This window comes from Calidris pugnax, unplaced genomic scaffold (assembly GCF_001431845.1).
Source record: "Calidris pugnax isolate Ruff unplaced genomic scaffold, ASM143184v1 scaffold8, whole genome shotgun sequence".
NCBI lineage: Eukaryota > Metazoa > Chordata > Aves > Charadriiformes > Scolopacidae > Calidris > Calidris pugnax.
The window spans coordinates 22,473,345-22,491,149 of NW_015090830.1; the positions used below are offsets into that span (position 1 = coordinate 22,473,345).

General features: G+C 40.8%; 1 protein-coding gene across 1 annotated transcript in view; it reads right to left on the minus strand.

Annotated features, from left to right (window-relative positions):
• The window catches only part of MBOAT1 (membrane bound O-acyltransferase domain containing 1), a 33,527-nt gene extending 25,166 nt beyond the window's left edge, over positions 1-8,361 (minus strand). The window contains exons 1-4 of the mRNA XM_014940724.1: positions 8,244-8,361; positions 7,634-7,711; positions 3,751-3,846; positions 645-656 (exon numbers count right to left, since the gene is read on the minus strand). Of these exons, the coding sequence (XP_014796210.1) occupies positions 645-656; positions 3,751-3,846; positions 7,634-7,683 (158 nt within the window). The 5' untranslated portion in view covers positions 7,684-7,711; positions 8,244-8,361. The remainder of the gene's footprint in view (positions 1-644; positions 657-3,750; positions 3,847-7,633; positions 7,712-8,243) is intronic.
• Positions 8,362-17,805: the final 9,444 nt, after the last annotated feature.

Sequence of the window (17,805 nt, forward strand, 5' to 3'; positions counted from 1 at the left end):
TCCTGCATTTGGGATAGAGCGAACGTGCAAAGATGTCCATTCCTCTGCACATTGATGTCCACCAAAACACTCACGTAAGAGACACAGATTTGACACCTGTATGGAAGAAAACTGCTCGAGTTTCCCTGATAATTCAGCTCAGATCTCTCTAAGACCGACAGAAGACTGAAAGCAATGCAGTGATTTTCACAAACAGAGTTTCTTTTCTGTAAGGAGTGGCACCAGGAAACTCACATATGCACAATCGTTCCCTGGCAATCACCAAATGAGCTACAACATTAGGAAATTTTGCTGTGACACTGCAAGAATTCAAAAAGGAAATCAAAAAGCTCTATGGTCTTAATCAAGCAGAGGATTAAAGCAGACACAACTTCATACAGGTGAAGAGCTCCTCTGAATTCCACCCAGATGATCATATGCATATGGCATTTGTTCACATAGGTTGCTAGATTGAAACCATGTCTATTACTAGTTTCCAAAAAATCCCACTCAAGACCCCTTGATTTGTTTTAAACTGGTTTCTCCCTAAAGCCACGATATTGCTATATTCAATCTAAGCCAGTGATTCAAAGAAAAAAAAAAATCCTAAACTGTATGTTAGTATTACCATTTTTATAAAGTTGTATAGAAACCAGGCAACTTACCAGCATAATCCTCTTAGCATAAAGAAGAAGAAATAAGAGAAAGAAAAAGAGAGAGAAAGAGTTAGGATTTAGTATTCCTAGGTACAATGTATAAATGCCATGGCAAACCAAGCAAAATAAAATATGCATGTTTCTTTCAAAGACTGATTTGAACTAAGAGGGAAGCACAGCATTCAGTTACTTTACAATTAGTTTTCAAAAATAAATTGTTTTATTTGAGAAACTAGTTAGGGGAAAATTCCTAAATTATGTCACCACATTTTTGTGAAACAATATAAATGAAAGAATTTTTAGAAAAAAAATATATATAAACTTAGAAGCAATTAAAATTAAATTGTAGCAAACTGGAACTGGTTTTCATTAAAACCTGGCATGTAGTTTAAAAAAAAAAAATGGACTTTTCACCTAAGCTCTATGCAATATGTGAAACACTCTTAAATCAAGAAGTTGCTGCAAGCAGCTTGAGTACAGTTTTGATTGTGGGAGTCAGTGACCAAACCTACCCTTTGCATGAGTTGGAAGACTTAACTACTCATCAGTACAGAAACAAGTTTCCTTACTTCTTAACCTTGAAGTGGTGAGTCACAGTTTGATTTTCCATTCTACTTAAAACATGACTCAAAAGCTGCCTTGTTCTCCGCCCATCTCTACCTGCATTTTGTAAGCTGTGTTCTCAAAATGGGGGGATTCCAAACAAACAGCACAACCAACTATTACTAAAGAACCAAAAAAAAAGAATACATTTGCAAGCACACATCAAAAGGGTTATGCATGCAAACTGTTAAGTGCACAAAGCAGGTCAAGAGAGCAAACAAGGTATGCCAGTTTTTAGCATATTGGGATAGCATATTTAGACATTGGGAAACACTCATTTAACACCTAGCTCGTCACTTTAGGGAACTGACATTGGAAAGCTGATGGCACTAAAACTGGCTACATGTCTATGTGATGTGGATTAACAGTTCTTCCTTGCAATCAGATATCACCAGAGACTTACAGGATACTGACATCTCAAACACAAGTCAGCAGATGACAGGCTTTTTGCTCCCTCTTAAAGATTTCCTTAAATCCAGTGTTTTGTCTTCTCCATATACATCCCCAGCCATGTTCACCCAAAATGATGGGAGGTTGGAGGGAGATGGGCATTGCTCCACAGATTCTGTCTCAGTTGCAGTCCTGAGGGAGAACTCGAAGGCCATCCTTCTAGCCAAGAGCCTGTTTGAATGCTTTCCTACTACCACACGCATTAGATGAGGAACCATCAAACATGGGAGAAGCAGCAACAGGTTCAGCTGCTGCTCACATATGGTAAACTGTGGTCAAGGAGCATATTTTTGTCTCTCTGGGTCATCACACCAGTTTAGACATGTGCATAAAACTTCACTGGGCACACACTATTTACAGCTGAGGAAAACAGGTTTTCACAGATTTATGAGGTTAACCTGGGTTTGAGCAGTATGGATTGCAAATTTTTATTAATACCACTACAATATTTCTATTTATTCTTAGCTTTTAAAATATACCATGAAGATGTAGTTCATACCCACACCACATTTTCCAGTTGTTTACTACTTGGCAGTTTTAGGTTTGACTGAAGTTTAGGAATTGGTTTATATCTTGAAGTGTCAGTACAAAAATCAAATAACAGAGTAAGTTCAAGTATTATTTTTCAGTACTATCATTATCCTCAAACTCATCATTAAATAAAAGTAGCTCCCTTTTCATCAAAAGAGCAGAAAATGCTACCTAGTCTATAATATAAGCAAACACCATTCCTCTTCTTCCACCCCCAGTCTCAGCTGGATCTTTATTAAATGTCTTCAGAGGGAGACAGCTAACACGCCTCACAATGCAGTTCTTAATGCACTATTCAGCAAAGAATGCTCTCTCGTACTTCTCTCTGTGTCTGTCTCATAGACACACAGAGCTATAGCATTCCAATCCCATTTATAGGCTTCTTGGTATGTCATGCTCTTTCAGGACATGCTTTTGTGTATTAAAAGAACTGCAGAAAAAAAAAATTATAGAACTACATTTCTCTAAACGTATGAGTTCCCATTTCTGCCCCCTCCTCTAATAAAAAACTCAGAAGTCTCAGAAAAAAACTCCCTATCCCACCCAATTTAATTAAATGCTTCAACCCACCACCATCTCACAGAGAGAGACATGCACAAAGACAGCAAAACTCCAGTTGCCTGTAAGAAGACAGAGGTTTGGAAGAGGCATCTGTAACTTACTGTGCCAGTTTACTGAGGTTTTTCATAATATGTTACTAATTACTCTGTATTCAAGACATTCAATTAAACAAGTGGAATACAGATTAGCACACTGTTTTAAAATCAGGCAAAAGTATACTTTCATAAACAAAATATATAAAGCTGTCTATATTTTTGCAAAGCGTCTTCTACAGCTTCAGTGAAATCAAAAAGAGACTACAATGTGTATGAAAAACACTGCTTCACAGAAATACATGGCATATAAAAAACTGTGCTATTTAAACAGCAGCCACAACCTTTCTCCATGAGACAACCCATAAGACTGGCCGAGCAAAAGCTGATTTCATGTCTCTCTGCCCGGGTTACCCAGCCACTCACCCCCTGCCCAAGTCCTCCCCTCCTGCCCGCTGCAGGTGGGAAACACCTTTCCCAGTTGGGGCATCAAGATAAATCAGAACCTGGGGGAAAAGATGACCTGGAGCTAATGGCTGTGCCTAGGAAGGTGGGAGGAGAGCTGCCCATCCCACCTCTCAGGGAGCAGAGCACCAGCCATGGGGCTCACCAGGGCTATAAAGCCTTCCTCCAGGACCAGTGAAGGACTGTGCAGACTTATCCTGGTAGGCTTCTCCAGGTGGAAGTCTTGCTAACCAAGCTCTACCTTCCTAACTAGACAGTGCCTAGCAAGAAAACGGCAGAAACAACGTGTCAATGCAAAAAATCAAACAGCGTTTATTCCTTCCTTCAAAAAAAAAAATAAAATAAAGTCTTAGGAAAAGTTTAAGGGCAACAAAATGGCAGGTGCTCCACAGATAACATAAAAATTATTCTTAAAACGTACTGGATTCAGCTAATACTAATTGACATAGGATGCAACTTGCAGACTCACTCACCCGGAAAAATCTGTAGTGAGAATGCCATAATGAAATATGTATATTCGGCTTATATGGCACAACGTGAGGTATCCCATAGCTACGACAAAGGAGTACCTAAAAACATAACATACAGAAGACACAGTTACCAACACAAGTACCAACAAGAACTAGAATCACTCAAATGGGGTTTGGGCTTGTTTAGGAGTAGAGTCTGATTTTTGCAAATTAGGGTGTTAACAAGTCTGAAGCGATGTTGCAAGATGTGGCAGAAATTTTCAAAGAGAACTGACAGTTTAGTGTACACAGCTGAAACATTACGGGGGTGTCTCCTCACACTGGGGGTGGGAGTAGAGAAAAGAAGAAATAGGATCAGTTCAGGTTGGGCATTTCAATTGCAGAGTTCCCACCCTCACACACTATTTTGAAATTTCTGTCTGACTCAAGTATTTGAAACCAGATGACACTGTATGTGCATTGCTGAAATTATCCACCGCTTTTTTTTATCTGTAAATGTTCTTTATTTACATGTACAACTCTTCCTCAGAGATACCAGAAATGAAAATATTTCAAGTTAGAGGTATTTTCTCTCTTCTGATTTTATATAATGGCAGATAATGACATGTAGCCTAATCTTTTCAGCTCTACATGCTGAAACACACAATCTTCCAAAAGAAACATAGAATCATTTAAGGTGGGAAGGACCTTCAAGATCATCAAGTCCAACCGATGAAGCACTCAAGTAGAGTGTGACAACTTCTTCTTTCAAGATAATCACAAAATTACATTAGGCAGGACAGCAGCATGACTCCTTTTATCTTAAGGAATGGAACAGGAATTGGACTGGAGGTCTGGGAGGACTGGAAGTGCTGCAGTCTCTAGGTGGGGCAGATGCTGCCTTTCATACCACTAACTTCTCCCTGTATTTACCCAAGCAAGGAAGGGGATACTGGGGAGATAAAAAGTGGATGGATATTTGGAGACAGACTGACACATGAAGCAAACTAGCACAGCGGAGAGCTGGGACACCAGAATAAAAGGCTTGCATCACACAGACAGGTCCAGACCATGTCTACTGGTGTCCCCTGCTTCAGGAGAAGTTTGCCTCACTGGGGACAAGATGTAAAGACGTAGAGGCTACAGAATGAGACTGCACATCCTACCCACCCAGCAGAGCTGAGCCACGTGAGGTCAGGCAGGCTGGTAAACACACATTGCCAAGCAGGGTGCCCCCAGACTCACTCAGAGGACTGATCACGGTGGAGAACTAAAGGTGAAACCAGACAAGAGGAACAGTCAAGCAGACGACTGAAAATGAGCCAGGCCTTTGTCAGATCACGGTTGGTTTTAAAAGAAATGAGCTCTGCCTCCCTGAGGACAAATAAACTGCAGCGTGAGTGACAGTGATGGATTGCAAGGCAACCTGCAGGTCATGTGGCCCACAGCAAACAGCTGGATGAAAGGCAGACTGAGGGGACACGACAGCTTCTTTAGGAGATTTAGAGCAGAATTTATCTTATTTTATCTGGGTCAGGCATTCAGTCCAGCCTCAGCCAGGTCCTTGGGCTCCCTCTCATCAGCGGAGAACAGAAGCATCCCTCCAAAGGCAAGTCACCCAGCTCAGATGTGTAACGGTGACAGACAGGACGAAGCATCTAAAATAAGCCTCAATGTTTAAGTGTAAAGCTCCTAGATTGAAAGGGAGGCGAAGAGAGAGAGATACACTGAATTGCTGCTGCAGCTGGGAGCATTTCTGATGCTGGATTAGTTTGTCCATTTATAGATCTTGAAGGCTGGCAGCCTCACCAGAGAGCAAACGAGCAGAAAATATCCAGGGAAAGGAGCATGCAGGTTAAACTACATAGTTTCTTCATCTCATTTGTTCACTTCCACTTGCGTGCTGGGGGGAAAAAAGCCAAATCTCTGAGTCCCACTATGAAGGATCCAGTGTTCTTACAGGCCCTCAGTATGAACAGGTCCAGCCCTTAAACTGGCATTTTTCAAGTTTATTCTCAAGCAGCTTGAATACACTGTTATTTTGCCAAAATTAATAATGTGGATGTATTTTGAGTCACCCTGCTATGGCTAGTGGAACACAGTATAAGAGTCCTAACCTAATCCCTCTAGCCCTCCTATGGTTTTACAGCAGGCTGGATTGCTATTTCACATTGACTCAAATCAACACAAGACTGTCTCGCAGCAGTGGGCAACATTATACGAACTAACTTAATTTGTGTTGCAGTATACATGGTTTTTTTCCCCCATTGTGACTAATTGGCTAAAAACAGTAAGAGGGAGGCAGTTTCCTGTTGAAACTGTGTTCATTTCCCTAACTAACACAACAACTTGTCTAGGAAGATATAAGTAAGTATTGGATGATTCCCTCTGTAGACTTGGTTCCTCTGGTCTACAATCAGCAACTACTGCATTTCCCTCAAGCACCGGGCAGGGACAATGATCAGAAGACAAGTTGTACACATTTTTAGCATCTTTTCCTTCTGGTCTCTGGATGGCATTTCTTTCATAAATATTGTGCAATTACTTTTTTTTTTTTTTTAATTATTAATTACCTCTGCACTTCTGGACTATACACCCTGTGAAGGGCTGGAACAAACCTCCTTCCTTAATACCTATCCTGCTGTTGCAAAATGCCAGTGACTGCTATAGAGAGGCCTGTTGTTTACGGTTCACATTTCTAAACAATCCTAGAGAAATCATAAGTGATGGTTCCAAATTTTATACTAGAGAGAGGCTGCCTCAGGAAGAGATAAAGAAGAAGGGGAGATGATTATCTGAGCATCAGATCCTCAGACAACCCTGGCCCTGAAGACAAGTGAAAAAAGGGTTTCCGTTCCCCAGCCCAGACTGATGTGGATGTGAGCATTCAGCAGCTGCTACAGAAAGAGCTACACAGCACAGAGCCAGAAATCACCTGTAACACACTGAAACCAAACCACAGGATTAACCACATGCTGTTAGGGAGAACAACATAAAAATAAAGAAGTGGGAAGAACTGCCAGCTCATCCTTCTAGCCTGCTATCAAGTAGCAGTTGTATGAATAAAAATTCCTATTTGTGCAGATTGACGGGAAGCAAAGGACTCCACCTACACAATTTTAAAAGGTCCCACATGCTGAACTCTATTGGAGAACATGGGACCCACACAAGGAGGCTCAGTGACCAAGCACAGTAGTTCTTCTGCATGAACTTCCTCTTAGTCAGTGAAAGAAGCAGATATAACGAGCATGTAGTTTTCATTTCCATATATCTTTTGGCCAGAAAGGCACTCATTTGATAAAGCACTTTAGGAGTCTAGGTGTCTTCTTTCCTCTGAGACATTTGCATAAGGAAAAGAAAACTTCTCATGTTGATGCCGTGAGCTTCTGCTTCAAAGCAATGACATTTCTGGTACTTTCTACTTTTTCAAACTCAAAGCCCATAACCAAATGCAAGACTTAATTTTGTAGATCACTAAGTTAAGCTGCCACAGTGACCTTATTCTTGAGTTAGGTAGTTCAAATAAGTGGAAAATACCTAAAGGCCAAACAGCAAGGGGAAAACACATTTAAAAGAATTATCAAAAGAGATCCTCAAGGACACAAGACCAAGGAGAATATGACTTCATTATGTTTAAGAAACCAGAGGTTTGGGCATAAATTATTAAGTCTGCAAAAGCCAGCTCTTGAGGCCAGGAATTTTGTTGGGAAATGCAATATATCAATGCAAAAACCACAAATTGAGATTACAGCTGCTTCTGTAACCGAATGAACAAAGCTCCTGCAAGTAACTGGGAAAGAAAAGCAAAAGAGAAGAGAAGGTGGTCCTAAAAAACCCTCATGCTTCTCCATGAAAGGAGAGAAGTTGCCAGAGAGGCAGCTCCAGACTTGCAGCCGCATCAGCTCACCTGTGGATGTTGGGAATGCTTGCCATATTCATAATGCCATAGTTCATCATCACCAGGACAAAAAGATGAATGGAATACCTTGAAGACAACAAAGTGAGTATTTAGATAATTTCTACATGACCTGGAAGGGCTGGCAGTTCAGAGCAAGGGAATAATTTTCCATGCAAATGACATAAATGCGATGTCATATCGGGGTATCAGTAAACATGGGTTATCACAACGACATCTTTACAGCCTGAATATGCAACATAAATTAATACTTATTGGCAAGATACTGTCAATGTGTTTCACTGACAGAAAGAGCAGCCTAACTCAAAGGGCACATTCAAACTGGACACATCTTTTCCAAAAGAGGTATCTTCACAGCAGACTGGTGTGGCCTTAACTTCCAGAACAAAGTCCACAGATTAAATACTTCACTTACAAATACTTTCACGGTTCATTTTACTTTAAGAGTTTGGGATGGTTATGCTGGTTAGGAATTGTTGGGGTTTTTGAAGTATAACACAGAAAGTGTCTTAAGACTAAGAAGATGTAAACCAGAAAATCTGATATGAAGTTTAAAAATATTTTTACCCAGGCCTTGTCTACATGGTGACTAAATACTCACCACCCAAAGCAGAAGACAGCAAAGTATATTCCAAAGAGGGTGGCAAATGCATGGCGAACTGCAGAGCTGGCATGACTGGGACCCAAGTAAATACGAAACCAAAACGCAGCCAAAAGTGCAAACAGCTGACAGGCTACGAAATTGATCTGTAAAAGACAAATGAAAGAAAAAATGGTTGTGATTCTTGGAGGTGGGGTGGGGGGGAAAGGAGGCTCTCCATTCGAAGAACAATTAAAAGTGGAGCCAGGAAAAGTGGGGGAAAAGCAAGAGCAATGAATCTTCTGTTTCTTAGCATTCTCACTCGTGAACCCAAGCGGTAACTTCCCTTGGCCAACAACAGAAGGGATTAAACAAGCACGTAGCCACCCAAAAACTCAGTCAGGAGGAAGAACAGGCTCCAGACACCTGTGGCAGGGACAGGCTCTGGGCTGTTCTCACTCTCCCTGGGGCAGGGCTCTGCTCTGCTGCCAGCAGCGCTGACACACCAGCCCAACCCAGAGCCAGGGGACATCACCCTCTTCTCAGACTGAGACTTTGAAGCATTGCCCCAATGCTCAACCAGGTCCACAAACCCCCACAAAAGGGCAAAATCAACAATCCTGATGTGACACCGTTTCACAAGCGGTAACTAGACAACCTTCTTAGCTGAAATGCTCCCCTCCCCAGCATCCTCCAAGCAGGCCTTTCAACTTACCCTTTTTTTTGCAGCTCCAGAGTGCAAAGAAAACAACTTTGCAATCTCCAGCATCACGCAGACAGCTAAACAAAAGTGCTTCTCAACTGTTCTTTGGCTCCTGCATGTCTCTCTATAGAGCATGGGAAGCCATCTGGCCCCATTGTAAGAAGCACAAGACAGGTATATGCAGAGGGCAGGCAGTCATGACTAGAGCTTACTCCTATCAGACATAAGGACAAGCAAAAGCTTTCGGGTTCTCAGAGCAAAAATCAATACCAAGCTGTCTTCTTCAAGTCAGCTTCTCCCTGGGAACCTCAGCAGAAATTCCTGAAGTCAGAGGAACAACAGAGTTTGGGAGCTGTCTCTAACAGAGCAATACAGCATTAGGGTTCGACACCCGTAAATCCAGCCTAGACCCTAGGCAGCTGCAGTTAAATTCATTTATTCAGCTGCAGCCTTTTTTTAAAAAAAATAAAATAAAATTCACCCTGAGCCCTCCAGGAGCAAGTCATCCCAGACTAAGCAAAACTAAATAGGCTGAAACATTTAAGCAGTCACTTGGACTAGAGAATTCCAAAGCTATCAGTCCAGGACAGGATGATATATCTCACTCAAAAATGCTCTGACAGGCTGGCTGTCCAGAGGTGCTTGGATTCTGCCAGGCTTCTTGTCAAAAACATCATAACATGTTTAACAAGACATTATAGCCCCAAACTGCTTTTATTCTGGATAACTGTATCCAACATGGTGCTGTTCAAGCAAGGGCTTCTATTAAAGGTTTGTTGGTTACATTGCTGCAGTTCCTTTATGTCAGTGACGCAGGCAGCCATACGATAGAATAATGCAATAATTCAAATACCTAGATATGCTGAATTTTAGTTCTTTGGAGCAGAGACAATATAAATTTATTTCTTGTTCATGTAAGCAACCAGCATTTATAACAGACGGTATCATAGAACTATACCCAAAAGCAAGTAATTAGCAACGTCTTATTATGACAATACTTTAGGCTTTATTTAAATAAGACAATTCTTATTTTCCGTGCAAGTTTTAAAAAGTAAGAGAACAAAATCGCACTGGTCTCACAAAACCCAGATGATGAAGTACAAATCCCAGACTCTCATCTGATCTCTTACCATACGGTTACACTCAAAACACTAACTCCTCCTTCCACGGCCAGAGGTACCGAAGAAATGGCTGGAGAGAGGACATCCCCTACAGGGCTGCTCTGATTGCATCCTTTCTAAGCAAGTCCCCAAGACTGGTGGATGCCAATTCATCAAGGACAATTCAGTGAACCTTAATCCCACCTCAGCCTGCTCCCACTTAGGGTCAGTACATGCAGCACAGCTCAACTTTGTGCCACGCAGAGCCTCTCTGATTCAGTATAAAGAAGGGAAGTGCAGGGGCTCCAAGAAACCTGATGTAGCTGATTGTTTAAAAGACAATACCCCCTTCTCTGCAGAGTCACTCACGGAAGCTTTACACCAGTAAAAACCACTAACATCAGCCTTTGCTTTTTACTTTCATCCAGTTCTTGTACGTTCAGTTTGAGAACTGGGTCCCAACGAGCTGGGACTTCAGAGGCACAACAAAATGAAGGTGCACGATGCCATGGCAGACACACTTGTAACAGCATTTACATAATTAAGGCAGGTAATGCCAGCAGCAGCAGCAAGCAAGCAGCAGAGACTTTGTCACAAGCTAACATCCAGTATACAACAGCACAGCAGCTTTACATACACAGCCTGTTGCTTGCCTGCCCTATCAGTTCCTCTGAGCATGTATTCCCTGTGCTACTTGGATTGAAGTTAGCACGGGTACCCCAACCACGCCACTATCACATCTTCATTTTGTTGTGCAAATTAAGCAAGACAATTTCTTCTCCGTGCTGTTTCTGCAAGAGCTGGGGTAAAGCCTTGCACCAGGAAAAAAGCAAAAGTACATGCTAGCCTTACATTTCAATCAGCTTTCAATTTATAAGGGCTGTTTCTGCAGAGCAGCCAAACCTCACAGACCCAACGGACTCAGCAAGCAATAATCTCAGAATAATAGTTTACACTTTTTGTACTGAATTATGCTAGAAAGTACCTTACAGAGGAATGGCTACAACACACCATTGAAAGTTACAGATATGATTAAGGTTAACCTAGAGATTAACCTTCCTCTTCAGGATCATCCTCTTCAGGATACATGACAGTGATGGGGTGGAAGAGGCACAAACACACATCAGGATTCCTGAGTGTGATTTGAGCAGGACGTTATCTACTGCAACAGCACAAAGGAAGTGAGAAGGCTGCACCCAACGCATTGCTTGGGAGATCGACTTCCAGATACAAAAAACCCACAGTCCAAAATACAGCAAGAGAAAACTTTTCCTCACTGGCTGAGGACGTTCATGCTTTTGCCTTTGCCGTCCCTTCTGAACTGCAGCTACCATAGCTCTTCAGCAGCTTTCCAGGTTCCTCTCCTCCATGGTCACGTTTTTCTGACAGACAGAACTGCCCCTAAACACAACATTCTACATTTGTTTGTCTACCATTAAGGCTTTTAGGGTGGTTTTGTTTGGTGTCTATTTACACCAGGTAAATAGACATGGTAGCACATACACATTACAAACAATATGATCAGTGGTTTTGTTTTGTGTCTATTTACAGTAGCACATACACATTACAAACAATATGATCAGTTTTAAAGTATTGCTCAGCAGAGGGGTTGGGAGAGGGACACCACTGGACCAGAAAGGCAAATAAAAGAATTACTGATAAAATCTTTTTGTCATCCGTGAGGTATTTGGTACCTGTTGGACAAAACCATTGTGGAATAGTACTGGAGAATACTTCTTGTATCTGTCCACCTTAAGTCTGCACTTAGAATTTGAATGCACCAAGGTCACCTCTGACTTCTGTGGGGTTCAGTCTGAAGATCAAACTTATCTGTGCAGAACTCACTGAAAGATTAGCACGTAGGTTACGGCGGGAATTACTTTTAGAAGTGCTGAGCAATTGCAGGCTACTTCTGTATATCAATCCCTTCTGCATTTACCTGAGTCAAGCTGAAAGCATTGATAAAACAGGCTAAATCTTTTCTTAACTATAACCTGCCCACAAGGAGAGGGAGGGAAGTCGTTTGTTTCACGGGTTTCAGGAATGTAAGACAAATGTCAAGACACCAGTAAAACTAGGGAGCTCCTTTCCAAGTGCTGAGAAAATTTGTTGTGCCCGGCAGTCTAAACTCCCTATTTAAAACTAAGCACTAACTTTGGTACCAGACCAGATCTAGCCTGTTCTCCACAGAGTAACAGAGGGATATGACAGCTTTGCATAGGACCAACACCTCTGTTTAGTTATTTATACGTAACATTTTAAACACATGCAGCATTCACATGCGTACACAGAAAGACTGACAGTTCATCTGACAGTGACTTTACTGCATTCCCTTTAAAATTAATTTTATTCTTCACTTTACATATTTAAGATACCCAAGTATATAGATCCCTAAGATTTTAAGAGATGTTGTATTGCATCACAAGTGAAGTAACAGTCACACTTTCCTGCCTTTCCCTTCCTGAAGAAAAAAGGGTTCATATATATATATATATATATATAGCTATTTTGGTTATTTCCACTGTTGCTAAAAACACTTTGTAAACAGTAAATTGAGGGCTTCTGAACATTGATGAATAGTGTCCACACAAAAATAGCACAGAAATAAAAGAGAAATTATATGAGAATTAACCGTTCTCATTCCAACCCACCATTATAAGTCATTTAACCCTTGTTTTTAGCTATTCACACCAATTCAGTGTTGCCATCAATTATTTTTTTCACATCTGGTTTCAACTTTGCCAACAAAAAAGAAACACCTTTGCTTTTTACAGTCATTTTCTTCCATGCTCTAGTAAGTAAGACATAATAAAATTAGGAATCAGAGCACGTGATATGTTGCCAAAACAAGATACTATCTTCCTTTCATTTTCCATGATTAAACACTGTAAGACAGTCTCACACAGGACCCTGCAACGACATCTGGAAGACTCGTATCTGAGTCACAGCCAGTTGAAAGCAGCCTTGCATTGCAGAAACAAGATATCTGTGCTTTTGGAGAGAGAGAAAATCTGGAACAGCTCCAGCCCAACTGGGTTGATGGTTATCGTTGTCTGGTTAAGGAATCCTTTAATATCTAATAGTCTCAAATTTAAAAGGCCAGATGGATCCAGAGCATGCAAACACCAGATATGAACAACAAGAAATAATACCCCAAACCATACTTCCTCCCTTTATCCCTTAAAATTCTGCATTAGCCATAACTCAAAGTAACATTTAGACTGCAAATCTGAGTTTTATACAAAGCTAGCAACCAGGTCAAACCAACCAACCAAGCCTCTATGATGGTGACATAAGAATAACCAAACAGAACAGTTTCAAGATCCCCTATACTATTATGCCAAAATCAAAGCCCTCAAAGTTCATGGAGGGTTAGTTCCATCTGCCTTGAGCCTTTCCTTCTTCTCCCATTTCTATTAGCATGAAACGAACTTGACAAATGTTGGACTGGTACTGTAGCAAGGAGGAAACACTGACTCCAAGGCATCTGGAGTCACCTTTTCAGTCATCTCCATCCACAGGCAGAGCATATTACATGGGAAAGTCATCTCTTCAATTTCATAACCATTCTCAGAGGAAAACCATACAACTTTTTGCTCTACCTTTTATTGGGTTCCACTAACTGTAGGTAGGCACTTGTAAGGGCAACAGCCAGTTGGCAAGTCCCCCAAAAAAGTTCCAAATACCTGGCATTAAATACATGTGTCTCAAAACCTCATCGTTTGGAGGACAATAACACTGAGTGATTGGCAGATAACAATTATCACCATTTGTTACGGGAGCAAACTGGTTACATGGCGTGGGCTAAAAAAAAAAGGTAGCAATTTGTCAAATTCCTCTAACAGAAAGTCATGGAGCCATACTGCATTTCCAAAAGGAGACAGGTAAATGTGCTGTTTGGTGCACTGGAAAAATCACTGAAAAAAACCACAAAAGCCTTATGAGGAAAAAATGGAAAGCGCTTTTTTCATCCAGAAGTTATTGGGATGGGAAACAGAAAACACAAGAGGAGGTAAAATCTGACTTTATACCCTTCCACCAAATCATCACAAGTAGTCTTGGTGCCCACTCACCATAGGTCATGGTAGGCTGCTAACCACTCACACTTCAGGAAGTTTCAATTCCCCTCATCCCACAAACCTCACATCTGCAAATCTCCCCATTTAAAGAAGTGGTAACAGACATTAGAGGTTACTAGATCACACTCTAGGAAGAGATAATAAGTAAGATTAAGCACGCAGTCTGTTATTCTAGTGTTTTTAACATTTTCCTTAGAGTTAACTATGAGGAAGAAATATCCTGCATTCTGTTTTGACCACAAAAATACTTTGCTTTTCCTTTACTAGTTTTTTCCTCCCTTATACTAGCAGAAAAACTGATCTCACTTTCCAAAAATCTAGGAGGATATAATGAATTGACCACAGAGTTCTCTCCAAACTCCAAATGGCAATTAAGTCCATTACCCAACCGGACAGCCTTCTGTAAGCAAAATTCCTATTCATGCTATAATTCATTCACTAGGAAAATCACTAGGAGAAGTCACACTGCTAATTTGTCACTTGTTTGATGACAAGGTGCTGACGTGTGCCCCACAACACACAACCTTTGGACAAAAAGCAGGCATGTTGCACATTCATACTTGTTCACAGAGGTACCAAGTGTTAGAGCACAGCTGGGCTGGCAGCAGATAATATGGACTGTCCTCAGGTTATAGGTATCGCAGAAGATGCCTCTACTTTTATTCCAGGCCTTGCACTTATCAGCCAAATGAGAGAATAAGGATTTAAATCTACATTTTATCTGCTGAACAAAAGAAAGTGTACAAACAGAGGCCTCGTATGGTGGCTCCGTATAAGGGTGAAGTTGCAGCCCATGGTCAAGATTCTCCATATTTGCTGCTATCTACTAATGAGCTACTGCACATTAGTTTAGGAGGCTGCTACAAGGCTTTTATCTGGCAAATTAGAATTTCTCCTCTATTCACTAACTTACCACAGATTACCAAACAGCTGTTTTCAGTATGTGGAAAAAGACTAAGGAACCATGTTAATAGAAACTACTGACAGTGACAGCAACTCCTTCTCAAGTCAAACCACTGTCTGTGGAGTCCAACAGTGCTTGGGCAATATTTTGGAAAAGGGATGCTATAATAAAACATTCTACTTTGCCAGAGATCAGCCCAATCTTCCAGGATGGTGTCTTTCTTGCAAAAAATAAAGCAAGAACTACAGAAGTGAAATAACTTGTTCTCTCTGATTAAAAGATTATTTTGCACAGATAACCAAAGACACCTGGCAAACAACATGTTTAAGTTCACTTTGCTGGAGACATTTCTTTGATGTCGAAAAATAGACCTGCTGTTATGATAGCATTTCATAACAGCCAAATTGTGATATTTAAAAAGGGTGTGTTAAGAATGAGAGAGAGAATATTCTTTAATCAGTTCATCTCAAAGATATCTGATACTTAACTGAAATTTTTCAAAATATTTTGATCTTCCAGACTATTTTTATGAACCATAAGGACAAATATTCTCTACAAAGATCACTTAACTCTATGTGAGAAGGTGACAAACACCCTCAAAACCAGGACAGTATCACAGAAACCATGTCGAGTTTCCCACTGCTGGAATTTTGACTTGGGTTTCCACAAAGGAGAAGTATTCCCGTAACATCATCTGCACAGCTCCCCTTTTTGCCCTCAGTGGTATCAGTTTGCACAGAATTCTGTGCACTTACAGCCAGCACAAGCAGCCATTTGTGAAGAAATCAGAACCGACTGCCGCCTGCAAGATGCTGTATTTTATGTCTACATCCAAGCACTGTGAATTGCAGACAGCACGGATCAGAGAGGAGATATTAATTTCCATCAGGGAAATACAGATACAACTACTGACAAGTCACATCTCCGATATTATATATTATATAACTAATTTCTCTGACTTCGTGTTGTGGAATCTTGAAGAAGATTTTGAGGGGGCAGAAGCAAAGGTTTGAAAACAGAATTTCTCTCATGGGAGAGAGGAGAAGCGTATATGCATGACCAATTTAAGATTACAGCCACCTTCAGAAGCAGCACTAAGCTCTCATTAGCCCTGGCTTTTTTGTTGCTGTTGCATGTGGAATATAGAGTTGGTAAAGCAGAATATGCCAAATTGACAGTATTTTGGCCTGTTGTGCTGTTTCCCTGGGTAAATTCTGCTGTTTTCCTACTTACAGGGTCAAATATCCTTCCATGATTGAGACTATAAACTTGAAACAGATGTTCTTTCTGGATTACCTCTATGAAGCCACCAGCAGAATAATCACTAGCAGGACACACATAAATATATCTATAGAGCAGATTAAACCCTGAGTCATCAGAAATTGTAAAAGAAAACCATTGAAGTCATCAGTAAGCTTGACAAGTCAAATGTACATCACAATGCTAAGTCACACAACCATACGTTTACCTTTGATGGCTGATAAATTTAATGTGTGGACTCGATCCAAAACCAGCTTTAGGTTGCTGTCAACAGCTCTTACACTGAACTGTAATGACTCTGTATGTTGAACAGATGTTTAAGCAGTGATCATTTAAGTGCAGCGATGTTCTGCCACTGCCCGTAACTCAGTAATTACTGTTCTCCCAGTGAGTCATGTCAAAACATAGCATGATAAAATTCCTTTGTACCTGAAATAGCCAGCACTAATTCCTACCTGCAATAGAGGCAGCAGTAAAATCAAGCAAGCTGGAGCCTTTAGTCATTCAGGTGGTTTTTTCTTTAAACCAGAACACCTTTAGTCTGTCAGAAGAGCTGCCTCATTTCTTCAGACTGCTCAGCAGTGAAGTAGCCCAGTAATTACAGCACCTTTAACCCCAAAAGAGTACTTGAAAAAGAATAATTTGACATACCTCTGTGCAGGTATGGTATCACATGGTATAACACAGCCGAACTACTAAAAGCCAGAGTATAGAAGACATTTTCATGAGACCCAGAAAAAGAGGAGTGAAATGTAATTATCCAAACAGGAGTTTTGACAGAAAAAACCCTCAAAACACCAGGACCACCAGCTTTGCTTTTCCAAAGGCTTCCATAGGAAGTAGGAAGTACTTCTCATAGAAAAGGTGGCCTCTTGTACCAGCAACTCTCCTTGCTTATGTGTAGATTCCTATTGAACAGAGGCCTCGTATGGTGGCTCCGTATAAGGGTGAAGTTGCAGCCCATGGTCAAGATTCTCCATATTTGCTGCTATCTACTAATGAGCTACTGCACATTAGTTTAGGAGGCTGCTACAAGGCTTTTATCTGGCAAATTAGAATTTCTCCTCTATTCACTAACTTACCACAGATTACCAAACAGCTGTTTTCAGTATGTGGAAAAAGACTAAGGAACCATGTTAATAGAAACTACTGACAGTGACAGCAACTCCTTCTCAAGTCAAACCACTGTCTGTGGAGTCCAACAGTGCTTGGGCAATATTTTGGAAAAGGGATGCTATAATAAAACATTCTACTTTGCCAGAGATCAGCCCAATCTTCCAGGATGGTGTCTTTCTTGCAAAAAATAAAGCAAGAACTACAGAAGTGAAATAACTTGTTCTCTCTGATTAAAAGATTATTTTGCACAGATAACCAAAGACACCTGGCAAACAACATGTTTAAGTTCACTTTGCTGGAGACATTTCTTTGATGTCGAAAAATAGACCTGCTGTTATGATAGCATTTCATAACACCCAAATTGTGATATTTAAAAAGGGTGTGTTAAGAATGAGAGAGAGAATATTCTTTAATCAGATCA